The 17,344-nt window shown below is 39.2% G+C and overlaps 2 long non-coding RNA genes and 2 gene segments (V, D, J or C); 2 read left to right on the plus strand and 2 right to left on the minus strand.

The window, feature by feature from the left end:
- Window positions 1–1,760: 1,760 nt before the first annotated feature.
- Window positions 1,761–2,290, minus strand: LOC132857355 (probable non-functional immunoglobulin kappa variable 6D-41). The segment is given in 2 exon segments: window positions 1,761–2,131; window positions 2,242–2,290. Coding segments are annotated over 2 exon segments (420 nt in total).
- A 3,602-nt stretch (window positions 2,291–5,892) lies between these two features.
- LOC132856625 (uncharacterized) lies at window positions 5,893–7,265 on the plus strand. Its single transcript, XR_009649441.1, has 2 exons — window positions 5,893–6,208; window positions 6,856–7,265. It is a non-coding gene; the product is annotated as an uncharacterized LOC132856625 (long non-coding RNA).
- A 5,261-nt stretch (window positions 7,266–12,526) lies between these two features.
- LOC132857356 (immunoglobulin kappa variable 3-15-like) lies at window positions 12,527–13,056 on the minus strand. The segment is given in 2 exon segments: window positions 12,527–12,891; window positions 13,002–13,056. Coding segments are annotated over 2 exon segments (414 nt in total).
- A 160-nt stretch (window positions 13,057–13,216) lies between these two features.
- LOC132856624 (uncharacterized) lies at window positions 13,217–14,681 on the plus strand. The gene is made up of 2 exons (XR_009649440.1): window positions 13,217–13,612; window positions 14,272–14,681. It is a non-coding gene; the product is annotated as an uncharacterized LOC132856624 (long non-coding RNA).
- Window positions 14,682–17,344: the final 2,663 nt, after the last annotated feature.

Below are 17,344 nucleotides of genomic sequence, written 5' to 3' on the forward strand. Positions count from 1 at the left end.
AATGGTTATGGAAATTATACCTTATACCTTTGACTATATTTCTAAATATTACTCATACTGTACTAAAAAATAACTAAGAAGTATTTTACTGCCCTATTAAGATAGTGTATGTTATGTGGCTTTGCTAAAATCTATCACTGTATGTCATCAGTATAATAGTGGAAGCTATTAAGATGTTTTTTTCTAATATTTTTACCCAAAGGTAGAATATATGTGGGGAAAAGCATTAGGCCTAAAACAGAACATTGTGGAACACTGATCATAACCTTACTATGCATAGAGAAATCACCATTTACATCTACACACTGAAACAATCAGTCAAATAAGACCTGAGCCAGTAGAGGGCTGTTCCTTTAATATCAACAACATTTTCTAGCCTTTCCAGTGAAATAGTATGACCATTGCTGTCAGAAGCTGCACTAAGGTCAAGCAACATCAGCAAGAAGACAGAACCCTGATCATAGGCAAGTAACAGATCATTTACTACTTTCACCAGCGCTGTTTCTGTGCTATAATGAGGCCTAAATCCTGACTGATACATTTCAGGAAATTTATTCCTATGTAGTTTTCAGCATAACTGCTGTGTTTAAAACTTTAATAGGATCTTGACAATTAGAGGGAGGTTTTATATTTGCCTAAAGTTGGACAGCTGACCGGGGCTGAGGTTTAACTTCCACGTGTTGAAAACAAACAGGGGGTAATAGAGTGGACAATGAATAATCCAGGACAGGATCCCACAAGTTAGGCAGTGTCAGGACACCATGAGCACTGAACAAGCACGTGACACCTGTAACAGCAAGAAAATATGCAGAACTGAGGACAAACACTAATATATTTGTTGTTTAACATAGGTCATGTGATCCAGGTCTCCCACTACTAAACAAAAAGCTAGTGTGGATAAAGCAATATGATTAAAACATTAAAAAACCTCAAAGTGCTGAATCCCTGCCTAAGAGTCACAGATGATCCGAGTGAGATCAGTAGATATTTCTGATAAAAGCTAAAAAAATGTAAGCAGAATGACTGAATTTGTTGTACTAAACATGTCACTAAACATGATCTCTATTTTATGTGTAAAACCAATTCTGAAACTCTGACAGTTGAGTTAATTAGTGGAAAGATATTATTTTTATTATTTTAAAAATGACTGATTTAGGTGCAAAATCATTACAAATAAAAAAAAATTAAAAAACAAACAAGTTCATAAATCTAGCTGTTGAAAATTTTTTAAAGGAAAATGGATTCAGTATTGACTGCTGCTTGTTAATAATAAGATATTCTGCAATATCACAGAGAATAATTGGTCAGAGTTTACATCATGTATATGTTGTGAATATGTGAAGATTCTCAGTCATACAGGTTAGGGTGTCTGGAGGTTCAGTCATGTTATCTGTACTACTTTGTTGTTACTGTAGCTCAAAACATTTCACTGCTCATCCAAGCAGCTTCAGCAATCTGAGTGAAGCTGGCAGGATTTCACAAATTTGTATCCTCCAGGGTCAAGGATCCTCTCATGAATGGATAGGATTGTTAGGGGAACAATGACATCATGAAAGTCATAGAATCAGAAAACGGTTTATCTTACAGTAATGGATGTGATGGACTGTGTACAGTGTGGTGTGATGATTATATAGAGATGTCTAATGTGAGTTGTGAGTTAGTGTGATGTGGTTCTTCTCCTCCACAGAGTGTCATTGTGTCGTATCACATCCTCCAACTCAGCACCTGCAGTCGCTCCCAGCTGCAGCAGTTCAGTCTCTCTACAATCTGACTGAGGGAGGTTTTTGTACGACTCTATAACACTGTGTGAACCAGTAGCCAGTGATGGAATGGTAACTCTGACAGTAGTAATCTCCTGCATCTTCAGTCTGGACTCCACTGATGGTCAGAGTGAAATCAGATCCAGATCCACTGCCACTGAAACGAGCTGGAAAACCTGACTGTCTCTGATTTGCGAGCTTAATCAGGAGTTTAGGAGCTTCTCCAGGTTTCTGCTGATACCAGTGTAACCAGTGACCATCAGAGTTACTGTACACTGCCGGATTGGTTTTACAGTTGATGGTGACTGTTTCTCCTGGAAGAACAGATTTCACTGCAGGAGTCTGAGTTACTGTGACTTGACCTCTGCATTCTGAAAAATACACAATAACGCAGCATGAAACTGAAATATTCTAATAGAAACAATAAGTGTATTAGTATGAACAGATGATTGTAGAGATAAAATATGAAGCAGTGTCTGACCTTGAGTCCAGAGGATCAGTGTCCAGATGAAGACGGGGATCAAAGTCATGGTAGCTGTGGGTGAAGTTGCTGTAGCAGCAGCTCTCAGTCATGAAGTGTTAAAGTCACAGCACTATAAACACTCCCAGATCACTGAAGCATGTGCTGCCAATGCAAAGTGTCCTCTAAGTATGGAAACACATCTGTCAGTTGCTGCAAATATGAATCTGATTATGACATAGAATATATCTATAGACTCTACATGTGAAATTATGTCAGAACCTTTTTCACCTTTATTGTGAAACTGCAATATCTTAAAAACTAATTGATAACCAGAAATCTTTAAGGGGAAAAAAGACAAACAAAAATGTAAAATTGTCAGTGACGCGGGGATAAAAACTAGCCTAAATGAAGGAAACAAAAAACAGGGATTTATTAACATAAAAAACATGAAACAGAGACTAGGAAAAGACGACAGGACAAAACAGAAGACAACAGAGGATTCCACGCTGCACAAGGCAACGCGGCTCAACTAAATAGTACAAATAATTAATCAGACATGAGGGACAGGTGTGCAGAGGCGGGGAGGAAAAGACAAGGGCGGGGCAGACACGTGAACACAGAACATAAACAAAAGGCACATGGCCAAAGTCCGGGCAGAGTCCTGACAAAAATACCCAGTTTGCTTGTGTTTGCACAAACTTCAGAAGCTTTCAGAATCAACCAGTCACATTCAAGCTCATATAAAGTGCTAGTTACTATACACCTGTCATGTATATTGATTAAAGCCATATAATGTATAGCTGTTACTAAAGAATTTCTATAACCAAAGTTTATAAAAACAGGTAAATGATCTCGTTGTTGAAAAATATCAAGCAGGATTAATATCAACCCAGAGGTCTGCAACAACATTAAAATAACTGCAATAAATTCTGTTTGCGCCATAAATGTGACATCGATTTTCTGAATTCTTCATATCTCTGAGCTACAATGCAGGGTGGCCAGTCAGACACCAATTTTGACCAATTATGCTTCCTTTTAAGAGAAGGAGCATTAAACCACATATACAGAAATGGGCATAATGTATACAATTATATGTAGATTGTTTCTATGTTGTAGTCTTACAGGCTAGTTCTTTATTGTAATCAAATGTAGAGATCACAAATTATTTTGGTGTTCATCTAGCGGTGACCTTCACCTGGTCACTTAACTCCAGCACTATCACCTAGGAAAGCCTAGCAGCATCTTTACTTCTTACAAAGTCTGAGAAAAGCCCATCTCCCTCCCCCATCCTGACTACTTTTTACAGAGGGACCATTGAGAGCATCCTGAGCAGCTGCATCACTGTCTGGTTTGGGAACTGCACCAACTCGGATCGCAAGACCCTGCAGCGGATAGTGAGGACAGCTGAGAAGATCATTGGAGTCTCTCTTCCCTCTATCATGGACATTTACACAACACGCTGCATCCGCAAGGCCAACAGCATTGTGGATGACAACACACACCCCTCACACACACTCTTCACCCTCCTGCCATCTGGAAAAAGGTACTGTAGCATTCGGCCCTCACGACCAGACAATGTAACAGTTTCTTTCCACAAGCCATCAGACGCCTCAATAACTGAACTGTACTGAGCACAATACACACTCTCACACACAGACACACACACACACACACACAGACACACACACACACACACACACACAATCAACTGTATGGACTGCAATGACCCACACCAAATATCCAATTTACATCCATGTCTACAGCGCCATCATATCAAACTGTTAACATGCTGTTTTGCACACTGTTTGTGCTCTTTGCACATGCTGTCTTTCACATTTCAGTCGATTGCTGTTTTGCACAATACTTTACAATACCTCATGTAATTTTAGTATTTCCGCACATGTAATATTGTTTGAACATACAGTATTTACACTGGTTGGCACTGGTATTTGTGTATTGTCTTTTGTGTATTATCTTTTTTTTGTCTTTTGTCCTGAACTTGTTGCAGCAGGTTGCACAGATGCACTTTATGTAGCTAGGATTATTTAGAAGTCCAAAGCTCTGTCTTTGTTTTATGTAGCATCATGGTCCTGGAGAAACTTTGTCTCATTTCACTGTGTACTGCAACAGTTATATATGGTTGAAATGACAATAAAATCTTCTTGACTTGACTTGACTTAAAATGTCATGATTCTACACAAAATAGCACTTAATTGCAATTACAGATCTACATGGTCTCACTGGAAAATGATCAATGTCTGTGTGGTTTAATACATACATATCCCAGATTTAGAACCTACCACAAAGTAAAATCCATTCTTAAATGCTGGAAAAAATATGGTACAAATGAGTCTCTACATAGAGGAGTCAGGTAGCAAAGTGCATTATTCAGGTTTTAAAAGAAAATTCAAATAGAATTTCATAAACCTTCCATAATGAACCTGTTGGTCTTATTATGCTTTTTGTTTAAGTATTTTCTCTAACATACTCTGTGGTCTTTTAGGACCTGGTGGACTTCATTTAACTGCAGAGTGACTGCAAAGTGGTGGTAGGAGAGAGAGTAGCCAGACAGCATTGGCTGTTGATGTGTAAGATGTCTCTGGTGGTCAGAAAAAAGAGAAGAGAAAATATAGAAAAGAAGACCAAATGGTGGAAGTTGAAAAAGAAAGAATGTTGTGAGGAATTCAGACATGAGCTGAGACAGGCTTTGGGTGGTCAGGAAGACCTTCCAGATGAATGGAAAACTACAGCAGAAGTGACCAGGGAGACAGGTAGGAGGCTGCTAGGTGTGTCACCTGATAGGATAAAAGAAGATAAAGAAACGTGGTGGAACGAGGACATACAGGACAGAATTCAGAGGATGAGGCTAGCTAAAAAGATGTGGGACGTAGAAAAGAAAGAAGAAAGGATTACAAGGAATCACAGGGCGGAGTGAAGAGACGTGGCAAAGACCAAACAGAAAGCATATGTTGAGTTGTATGCCAGGTTAGACATGAGGGAAGGTGAGAAGGACATGTACAGATTAGCGAGACAGAGAGATAGAGATGGGAAGGATGTGCAATAGATAAGGTTCATAAAAGATAGAAATGAAAAGGTACTAAAAAGAGAGTAGAGTGTTCAGAGAAGATTAAAGGAGTATTTTGAGGAGCTGATGAATGAGGAAAATGAGAGGGAGAGTCTGAAGGAAGACGTGAATATTGTAGAGCAGGAAATAGGAAAGATTAGAAAGGATGAGACGAGGAAGCCTCTGAGTCAAATCAAGAATAGAAAGGCTGTAGGTTCAGATGACATACCTGTGGAGGTGTGGAAGTGTCTTCTTGTTTGTTATGTTGATGGACAGTTTGACAGATGAAGTCAGACAGGAATCATTATGGACAGTGATGTTTGTGGGTGACATTGTTATCTGTAGTGAGAGTATGGAGCAGGTGGAAGAACACCTGGAAATGTGAAGGTCTGCTTTGTAAAGAAGAGGAATTAAAGTCAGTCGTAGTAAGACAGAACGAGAGGGAGGGAAAAAGAAAAGTGAGGATACAGGGGTCTGAGGACAAGAAGGTGCAGGAGTTTAAGTATTTAAAGTCAAACCTTTACCACCTTCCCCCAATCTTACTGTCATTCTCACACTACTACAGAGTTATTGTGTGGATTTTACTTCTGGAGTCAGATGGAGATTTTCTGGAAAATACATTTTGGTCTAAGATGCATAAATATGTTAATCAGAGAGAATTTTAAACTTGATAGATTTGTTTAATATCTTGGAAATTCTCAGAAGAATCTCATCACTACTCCATCATTCATTATTTCTCATCCAGTCAAAACATTTAGACATACAACTGTGTTCTGTAAATATGAAAATTATTGAGCTTTGTGTGTGTGTGTGTGTGTGTGTGTGTTCACTGTAGTGTGACAGAGGTTTTTGTACGACGCCTTCATAGGAATGTATCACTGTGGAGGACTTTTGGTGGAGGAACTAAACTCTTTATTAAAAGTAAGTGCCTTCTTTGTCTAAAAGCTCAAAAATTCTTCACTTTATTTACACAATTCATTGAAATTAATAGGTTTACTTCAAAATAATGATGTGACAAATATAAAGTATTAGGTATTTTCTATAAAAGAGAAAAATGTGGTGTGAAGAGGAGAGAGCTGTTTCTATAAAGACTGTTTTTGTGTCATTTTTAAAACCCTGTATATGTCACTTCATCTCTATTTAAGGTTTGTGTAAAACTTTAGCTTTAAGTTGATTTCATTTATGTTTTGTGTTACTCTAATTTATCATCACAATGGAAATGTGTGTAACAGTGAAGCATGAACAATAATTGTTTATTGTTGATTTCCATTAATTATAACCCATTAATAATTATTAGGATAATCTAAAAATTGAACATAGATGACTTTAGTGTGGTGTGATGATTATTTAAGCACGATGTGTTTCTTTAGAAGTTGGAGATTATGTTCTGCTGCAGTTTGGTTGGATGACTTTATCAGAATTGTGTCCTGTTGTATGACGTGCAGATAAACTACTGCATCTGCTCTACAGCCGTTACAGTGAATGACCAAATATCACCATGTTCAGTATGATAGACTTTACATTCACATTAATATAATTATGTGTGTGTTTGTGTGTGTGTTCTTCAGCTGGTCCGGTGGTGAAGCCCTCCGTGTCTCTGCTCCCTCCCTCTTCTCTGCAGCTCTCTGATGGAACGGCTTCACTGCTCTGCCTGCTCTCTGCCTATTCTCCACAGGGGGCGCTGCCGAGCTGGACCGTGGATGGTGCCGAGGTGAACGAGGGGGTTCTGACCAGCACAGAAGAACAGAAGGATGGCATCTACAGCCGCAGCAGCACCCTGACCCTCAGTAAAGAACGCTGGGAAGAGGCCGAGGTGTTCGGCTGTACCGTCTCCCACCACGACACCACTCAGGTCGCCTCGTTCAGAAAGAGCCGCTGTGAAGTCCACTAGAATTCAAGTGTACACTTTAAACCGTGCTTAGTAGTCTGAGGTGATGTCAGTGTGTAGATATGCTGAAATAAAGCTTCTATGTAGAAAGCAGGTCTCCTTCTTCAAGAGTGAAGTGTCTTTGTCAGCGATTTGGAACAGCACCTTTAACAGCAGGTCGAGTTCAGCACTGTGTGTTGTGCTTGAGTGAGTTTGGCTGAAGAACCATGAACATCTGCTGAAAGTGGTGATCTATTCTGAGTCTCAGAGCTGTTCATGCAAATGTGTGTGTGTGTGTGTGTGTGTGTGTGTTTCCCTCAGTAAATCTGCCTCTTTATGTACTACCAGTGAGGAGGATCACTTTCACTTCTTATTTCTCTGATTTGTCAGATTTTACTTTAAACTATTAAAACAGTTAACAAATACTGAATACATGACAGAATAAACAGATTTCTCTGTTTGTAAAGAAAATAACAACTTTGATCAGAATGACACATCTAGCTTTTTTCCCTAATAAAATAGGACAGGATTTTTTCTAATAATTTTTCTTCTAATGGGGTCAAGACACTGATAGACACAGAGAATGTAGACAGATCCATCCTCAAATTAAAAACACAAGTAGGATCAGAGCAAAAGAATAATGTACACAATTATAAACCACAAACTAGAACTGAAAATAAGAACTATTGGGATGAAATAACAAGAAGGAAAAAAGAATCACATGATATCTGTAATAGAGGCCAATTCAAGACCAGAATCTTGTCCATTTTCACACACACAGAGTCAGATCCGGTTTCTACAGGGTTTGATCTCTCTGACATGATACACATGATCTAGATAAAAGTCCTAAATTTGAATGTCCTGTAATGAATCTTCCACCTAAATGTATGAGCAGAGCAGGTGATGTTCTACACACTTCTTACTCTCTTCTTAACACTTGCTGTGGATTGAGAACACAGGTCTGTCTGTCAGCCAGCATTGTAGTCTGTTATTTACAGAAATTAATAAGGTTTTTACACCCAGTGCATAAAGACACAACTGTGAAACCTCCAGAAAACAGTGAAAATTACAGCTGACACTCAAATCTCCTGATGACCTTTAGTGAAGTTCTCACACTGATCTCTTTATAACAGCAGGAGAAGAAAGAGCTCATATTTAATCTTTATTTAATAGATTGCGTTGCTAGGCATAAATTTCCACTGGGACACGGGACCGCATCACTCAAAAAATTCTTGAATGCTTAATGTATGTACTCAAATATAATAATAATAAACACCATCATTCATGATAGATTTTTTCCACACTCCTATCATGTCACATCAGACTGCTAGAGGCTTTAGACAGTTTAATCAACAAAGGATTAGTTTTGCTTTTAATTATTAAGAAAAGTGTCAGGTTTCAGATTCTTAGTTTAAGCATATTGCACCTTTCAAGGTTATAATATGCTGTTAGTTCCCTCAGTAAGCTTTAATAAATACCACTGAATATTTACCTAAAATGTGGTGAGGAAATCATTTACCCAACTCCCCCATCTGTTTTCCTGAATTAAGGAATAACCCCAAAGGTGTTAAAGTTAAGGGGAAAATCAAGGCATATTTTATAATTAGCCACAGAGCTGCAAATTGACAAGCAAACTTATGGTAGCTTGATAGGTCTCAGTAATAAAATATGAGTCAAAATAGTTTGTCTTATTATTTGAAAACTTTCTTTAGTTTCAAATATAGCCCATAACTGTACTTATTCTTTCCTCACATGCATTGTACAGAAGAACTGCACTAGATTGCACTAGAATTACAACAGATCATGTTTTCGTGAAGAGAAACCTAATACAATGTTTCTTTAATGACAAGAACAGATAGAAAAACGGTCAAGGATCATGTATAACACTGGGTCATCAACTGGAGGAATCCAGATTAATTTAGAACATCAACTCCATGCCATGTTAAAGGTTAAAATAGATAATGAGAGGCAGGGCAGGGAAGGATGATTGATGGATGAAGAACAGGTCCAGAACAATTAAACTATCAGGAAGGAGGACTGAAGGCTTTGTCTGATAGGAGGCTTCAGTCTAAAAGGAGAGGAAGTGAGAAGATCTCAGGACTAAGGAGGATGACTGATGGATTAGATTCATTTTCAAAAGAAACAGCACTAAAAGAATGAAACTGTTTAAGATGAGACAGTACAAGAGGTGTGTGAGAGTGTGAGACACACAGTGTCCCTGAATCCTCTGAACCAGGTCTCAGTCTGAACAAGGAAGTGGAGAGAATGAACACCAGGTTCATTCAGAAACATTTAGAAAGAGTCAGTTTGGACAGGAGGAGTTACACCAGTGACTGAGTCAGAATCCAGAGCAGGACCAGACTGTGACCTGAAACAGACACAAGACAGAGACTGAGGCTGAGACCAGATTAATAACAGGGTCAGAATTAGAGACTGTACTGGAGGTAGGATTAGTGATAGACACTGAAAAATATGAAAAATGATCCATCAAACAGTTTGTTATTATAAATAAAACAACATTCTTGAAAACTGTAAACTGTTTATCTTACAATAGTGAATGTAATGGACTGTGTTCAGTGTGATGTGATGATTATTGAGTGATCTCTAATGTGAGTTGTGAGTTATTGTGGTGTGATTCTTCTTCTACACAGTGTGTCATTGTGTTATTGTGTCATTGTGTATCATTGTGTATCATTGTGTGTCATTGTGTATCATTGTGCATTAAAACAGCAAGACAAGTGCTGGGCCAGCCGGAGACAAGAAATCCCAGGCAAAAGTACAAGCTGGAGGGTGAAAGCCCAGTGCCCCCGGCCCCACATCACACCCACCCACAACTAATCAGAACCGCACATGGCAGGGACTAGTATGTCACAGCCAATCAGGGTCCAGAAGCAGCGAAAAAGAGAAAGAGAGAAATAGAGAGAGAGAGAGAGAGAGAGAGAGAGAGAGAGAGAGAGAGAGAGAGAGAGAGAGAGAGAGAGAGAGAGAGATTTAAATATAATCTATAGATTTAAATATAATCTTATAAGTATTTTATTTATATTTGATATTAGTCTGTGTTGCTACCTCTTCCTGACCCCCCTCCCCCAATCATGTGTGAGTATTGATGGTGTATCATTGAGTATGGCTTCAGACAAAGAAGGTCAGTGGATTCATAACTGTTGGAAGTTAAAGAGAGATGACCAAGAAGGGTGTAATTCTGATGTATTATTTTGAGTGGAGGTAGACAAGTTTTCCATGGAGATGTACTCTATTAGTAAATTTTTCCAAGTTGTAATGTGTATGGTGTTCCTTGATTTCCAGTTCATGAAGATAGTTTTCTTGGCGATAGTTAGAGCCACTAGGTGTTATTGACTGTTTGTACTGTTTAAATTGATTATGAATGTGTCACCTAATATACATAGGGAGGGAGCCAGCGGGATGTGACAACCCATAAGGTTGGATAGTGAGTCAGTAACGTTTTCCCAGAAGTTTTTAACTGAGGTGCAAAGCCAAATAGTGTGTAAATAGGTGTCTGGGGTGTTTTGTGTGCAATGTGAGCATGTTTCTGAAGTAAAACCCATTTTAAATCATTTCTGTCCAGTTAGGTGAAATCTATGAAGTACTTTATACTGTATAAGGTGTAAGTTGACATTTTTTGTCATGAAGTAGATATTTTTGCAGATTTGTGTCCAGAAAGCGGCATTGGGAGCAATGGATAAGTCTGATTCCCATTTAGCATTGTGTAGGCTTAATGTGTTGTCTGATCTGGATATTATTTTATATATTTTGGAGAGTAGTTTTTTTGGGGAGGTTATATTGGGGAGGATGTGTTGAAGTTGTGTGATGCCCTTATCTATCCATGTGCGTAAGCTGATTGGCTTCTTATTAACTATAAAATCTGGGTTATTCCAGATCGGGGTGTATTTAGATGGTGCAAGAGGGGTGTTTCTGATTTGATGAAATTTCCACAAGGCTGTCAGAGCTGCGGCCATTGTTGGTGTTTTAAAACAGTGATGCTTTTTGATTGTCTGATTATAGAAAGGTAATTCTGAAATGTTAATCTCTTTACAAATTGACTGTTCAGCATCTAGCCATGTGCTTTCTGATGGGTTAGGATGAATCCATTTGTATATATTTTGGAGCTGATTGGCCAAAAAGTAGGGGTAGAAATGTAGTGCTTCCAGTCCTCCTTGTGTTTTTTGTCTCTGTAGTGTAGTCAATTTAATTCTTGGGGTCTTATTTTGCCAATAGAATTTAGTGACAATTGAATCTAGTTATTTAAACCAGGTGAGGGTGGGTAGTGCTGGAGTCATTGTAAATAGTTTAATTTAGGGAGTATAGTCATTTTAATTACTGATATTCTGCCCATAATTGATAGTGGAAAATTCATCCAGCGATGAAGGTCATCATTTATTGTTTTAAGTAATGAGTAAAGTTGAGTCCAAACAGCTCTGACATCCTGGGGGAAACATTAATGCCTAAGTATGTGATATAGTCAGTGCACAAAAGAATAGGTGGTGTCTGGGATGTCACATCCAAGCTGTTTGATTGTAATGAAAGTATGGCTGATTTACTCCAGTTGATCGAGTATTCAGAGATATTTGAGAATGAATCAATGAGTTTAACCGTTTCTTATAATGATGATGGGTTGGCACTCCGTCCAGGGTGTATCCTGCCTTGATGCCCGATGACGCCTGAGACAGGCACAGGCTCCCCGTGACCCGAGGTATTTTGGATAAGCGGTAGAAAATGAATGAATGAATGAATGAATGATGGGTGTTCTTGTAAATATAGTAATATATCATCAGCGTAAAGACTAATTTTGTGGTGCATGTTTAGTGTTTGAATTCCTTTAATATAGCTGTTTTGACGGATAGCTGCTGCTAATGGCTCAATGAAAATTGTGAATAATTTCCCCCGTTGCAGCGTGAAGATATCTGATGTTAGTCCATTGGTGGTCCATTTGTAAACGGAGAATGACATTATTTTTCCTCTTAGAACTGCTTTTCCTGTTTCACACAGAAGAGATGGAGATGTTTCCAGGGAGTCATTCATCTCAAGAAAGCATGCCCACTCTCTTTTGAAATAACTGTGAAAATCATGATCTTTCAGAAGAGATGTGTTAAATCTGCTAGTGGGTTTATGTTGACTAGTTGTGTTCCATTCTAATGTTACCAGGGCATGATCACTGATGGCTACTGGATGGATCATTGATTCAGAAATATTTGATATGATAGAATTACTGGTAAGAAAGAAGTCGGGAGAGATCTCTACTGTGAGTTGTGAGTTAGTGTGATGTGGTTCTTCTCCTCCACAGAGTGTCATTGTGTCGTATCACATCCTCCAACTCAGCACCTGCAGTCGCTCCCAGCTGCAGCAGTTCAGTCTCTCTACAATCTGACTGAGGGAGGTTTTTGTACGACTCTATAACACTGTGTGAACACACCACCACTGTGGTAACTCTGACAGTAGTAATCTCCTGCATCTTCAGTCTGGACTCCACTGATGGTCAGAGTGAAATCAGATCCAGATCCACTGCCACTGAAACGAGCTGGAAAACCTGACTGTAGCTCGTTTGCTTTAATTATCAATAGTTTAGGAGCTTCTCCAGGTTTCTGCTGATACCAGTGTAAGGGTTGATAACTCCAGCCTTGATACACTTGGGGATTAGTTTTACAGTTGATGGTGACTGTTTCTCCTGGAAGAACAGATTTCACTGCAGGAGTCTGAGTTACTGTGACTTGACCTCTGCATTCTGAAAAATACACAATAACGCAGCATGAAACTGAAATATTCTAATAGAAACAATAAGTGTATTAGTATGAACAGATGATTGTAGAGATAAAATATGAAGCAGTGTCTGACCTTGAGTCCAGAGGATCAGTGTCCAGATGAAGACGGGGATCAAAGTCATGGTAGCTGTGGGTGAAGTTGCTGTAGCAGCAGCTCTCAGTCATGAAGTGTTAAAGTCACAGCACTATAAACACTCCCAGATCACTGAAGCATGTGCTGCTAATGCAAAGTGTCCTCTAAGTATGGAACCACCTTTACCACATTCCCCCAATCTTACTGTCATTCTCACACTACTACAGAGTTATTGTGTGGATTTTACTTCTGGAGTCAGATGGAGATTTTCTGGAAAATACATTTTGGTCTAAGATGCATAAATATGTTAATCAGAGAGAATTTTAAACTTGATAGATTTGTTTAATATCTTGGAAATTCTCAGGAGAATCTCATCACTACTCCATCATTCATTATTTCTCATCCAGTCAAAACATTTAGACATACAACTGTGTTCTGTAAATATGACAATTACTGAACTTTGTGTGTGTGTGTGTGTGTGTGTGTGTGTGTGTGTGTGTGTGTGTGTGTGTGTGTTCACTGTAGTGTGACAGAGGTTTTTGTACGACGCCTTCATAGGAATGTATCACTGTGGTACACTTTTGGTGGAGGAACTAAACTCTTTATAAAAAGTAAGTGCCTTCTTTGTCTAAAAGCTCAAATATTCTTCACTTTATTTACACAATTCATTGAAATTGATAGATTTTCTACAAAATAATGATGTGACAGATATAAAGTATTCTGTCTTTTCTATAAAAGAGAAAAATGTGGTGTGAAGAGGAGAGAGTTGTTTCTATAAAGACTCTCTTTTTGTGTCATTTTTAAAACCCTGTATATGTCACTTCATCTCTATTTAAGATTTGTATAAAACTTTAGCTTTAAGTTGATTTCATTTGTTTTGTGTTACTCTAATTTATCATCACAATGGAAATGTGTGTAACAGTGAAGCATGAACAATAATTGTTTATTGTTGATTTCCATTAATTATAACCCATTAATAATTATTAGGATAATCTAAAAATTGATCATAAATGACTTTAGTGTGGTGTGATGATTATTTAAGCACTGAGTTTCTTTAGAAGTTGATGATTATATTCTGCTGCAGTTTAGTTGGATGACTTTATCAGAATTGTGTCCTGTTGTATGATGTGCAGATAAACTACTGCATCTGCTCTACAGCCGTTACACTGAAGGACCAAATATCACCATGTTCAGTATGATAGAGTTCACATTCACATTAATCTAATTGTGTGTGTGTTTGTATGTGTGTGTTTGTGTGTGTGTTCTCCAGCTGGTCCGGTGGTGAAGCCCTCCGTGTCTCTGCTCCCTCCCTCTTCTCTGCAGCTCTCTGATGGAACGGCCTCTCTGCTCTGCCTGCTCTCTGCCTATTCTCCACAGGGGGCGCTGCCGAGCTGGACCGTGGACGGTGCCGAGGTGAACGAGGGGGTTCTGACCAGCACAGAAGAACAGAAGGACGGCATCTACAGCCGCAGCAGCACCCTGACCCTCAGTAAAGAACGCTGGGAAGAGGCCGAGGTGTTCGGCTGTACCGTCTCCCACCACGACACCACTCAGGTCGCCTCGTTCAGAAAGAGCCGCTGTGAAGTCCACTAGAATTCAAGTGTACACTTTAAACCATGCTTAGCAGTCTGAGGTGATGTCAGTGTGTAGCTATGCTGAAATAAAGCTTCTATGTAGAAAGCAGGTCTCCTTCTTCATGAGTGAAGTGTCTTTGTCAGTGATTTGGAACAGCACCTTTAACAGCAGGTCGAGTTCAGCACTGTGTGTTGTGCTTGAGTGAGTTTGGCTGAAGAACCATGAACATCTGCTGAAAGTGGTGATCTATTCTGAGTCTCAGAGCTGTTCATGCAAGTGTGTGTGTGTCTGAGGATCACTTTCACTTCTTATATCTCTGATTTGTCAGATTTTACTTTAAACTATTAAAACAGATTTCTCTGTTTATAAAGAAAATAACAACTTTGATCAGAATGACACATCTAGCTTTTTTCCCTAATAAAATAGGACAGGATTTTTTCTAATAATTTTTCTTCTAATGGGGTCAAGACACTGATAGACACAGAGAATGTAGACAGATCCATCCTCAAATTAAAAACACAAGTAGGATCAGAGCAAAAGAATAATGTACACAATTATAAACCACAAACTAGAACTGAAAATAAGAACTATTGGGATGAAATAACAAAAAGGAAAAAGAATCAGGTTATCTGTAATAGAGGCCAATTCAAGACCAGAATCTTATTCAAGACGAGAATCTTATCCATTTTCACACACACAGAGTCAGATCCGGTTTCTACAGGGTTTGATCTCTATCAAGCATCGCGTTAGTTCTGGCAGGCCACGTCGTCAAGCGTGCATCAGCTGTTAATCAGCTGTCCACAACGTGCACCAGTCTGGTTACGACATCCATATTACACGACCATTTAAATTCCCATTCATAGAGCCGCTCTAGCGTTTCGCTGCTGCGATTTAAACTCGGTGGCTATTCAGAGTTTAAACCACAAGCTGTCTCCTTTCGTGTTCGCGATATGGAATTATAAACGGTCGTGATTACTACTGGTATACTGGAGCCGAAAGGAAAGTTTGATTATGCTTTAAACCAGAGCCGATCCTGACCTCCCTGGGGCCCTAAGCAAAATTCTGCTAAGGGGCCCTTCTACCTGACCCGTGAGCCATTTAAACCATTTGCCACACATTCACACTTGACACCCCACTGCTCCCACTACAAACCTCCCTCCTTTTAAAAAAAATTTGCTCCATCACTCGGTCAAAGAGTAAAACAATACAGAATTAAATGAGGTATAAACAAATCTTTATTGAATGGAATATTTTAAATCGAATTTTGAGTTGATTATTAGCAACTGAATTTAAATGTAATTCCTGATATCAAAAATATGGTTACTACTAGAAATCACACTCTTAATATTTACATTTTAAGTATTGAAAACTGAATTCTTGATATCAAAAATCCATATCTTGTGAATGTATAAAAGCTAAAATGGCTTGCCATACCTGTCAGGGTTAAGCTCTGATCCGTTGTGGATCAGCGCGGACTTTCAGACACGTGCGAATGTTTGTTTATTAATGTCACGTGGCTGCCCCGCCTTCGTCTGTACCGCCCAGTCCTCACACCTATTCCCAATTGTGTATGTAACTGTGGTGGTATATATGTGACCCGCGTTGCCGATGGCAGCGTGGATTCATTAGTCAATAGTCTTTGTATGTGACTGTGTGTGTATTAGTCCTACGTCTAATCGTAGTATGTCTAGTATTGTAATGTCCTAGCGTGGTGTATGTTATGTATTAAACCCCTATTCCTGTGAAACTATCTTGTCTAGGGGTCTGCTTCCCTTTATCTTCCTGCCTTACCCCGAGAGCCTGACAATACCGTGTCACTGTGTATTATATGCATGAGAGCAATACTTGATCCCTGATGGTTATTATTTACTGAGGGATGTACATTCATATTGACCTGGCATTATGTCCATTCCAATGTAAATCCATTGGTTTCCATATTGCATTAACGTTGTTGTAACCTTGATTGAGAGACTATAAACATTGTCATTTAGGAGCGATATCACGCTACTTTTTGTACTGGTCCCCACACAGATGTTGCTGCTGGAAAGCGTGCGTGTCATTACGTGCATGATATTGCACGCGCATATGAACGCATGTTCACGCGCGGCCGGTTATCGAGCTGCAGTTTATAAACACTGTTACCCTTTGCCGTTTATTCACGCGAATGTTCACGCAATAAATTGTTGTGTGACAGACAAGCCAGGAGATGCACTGGCAGCACTGCACAGTTAATTTAGCTAGTCAGATAGAGACTAGAGACAGAATCAACTTAACTTTACTGTTATTTGCTCTTGCTGACATCAAACTTGAAGAGAACACAAGTTTACCTGATTGCTGTTCTCGCATTTCACTCTCATTTTGTTTCTTTTTCCTCTTTTCATGGGCAGATGGATAGCTCCGCTTCATATTGTCATCTACACTGTAAACATTAACACGCGCTGTAAAATGAGGCAGGGGGAGGCGGGGCCTTGCGTAATTTGCGGGGCCCTACGCAACTTGCGTAGTGAGCGTACATGGCCGATCGGCTCTGCTTTAAACTTACGGTTAATAGATACGGCGCGCGTGTTCGTGTTTAATGGTGCGTTTGTTGAGCCGGAAGCGACCTTAGGGCTGGCGTGTTGTACAGTCTGTTATGCCACGCCACGTTATGCTACGCTTCGCTATGCTATGCTATGTTATGCATGCTAGGTTACGTCATTTAATGTTACGCTATCTTATAAGATAATGTAGCAGAGTGAGCGAGATAAATTGCTTGTTTGGTCACGTGA

Source organism: Tachysurus vachellii, chromosome 14 (genome assembly GCF_030014155.1).
Source record: "Tachysurus vachellii isolate PV-2020 chromosome 14, HZAU_Pvac_v1, whole genome shotgun sequence".
In the NCBI taxonomy this organism is placed as follows: domain Eukaryota; kingdom Metazoa; phylum Chordata; class Actinopteri; order Siluriformes; family Bagridae; genus Tachysurus; species Tachysurus vachellii.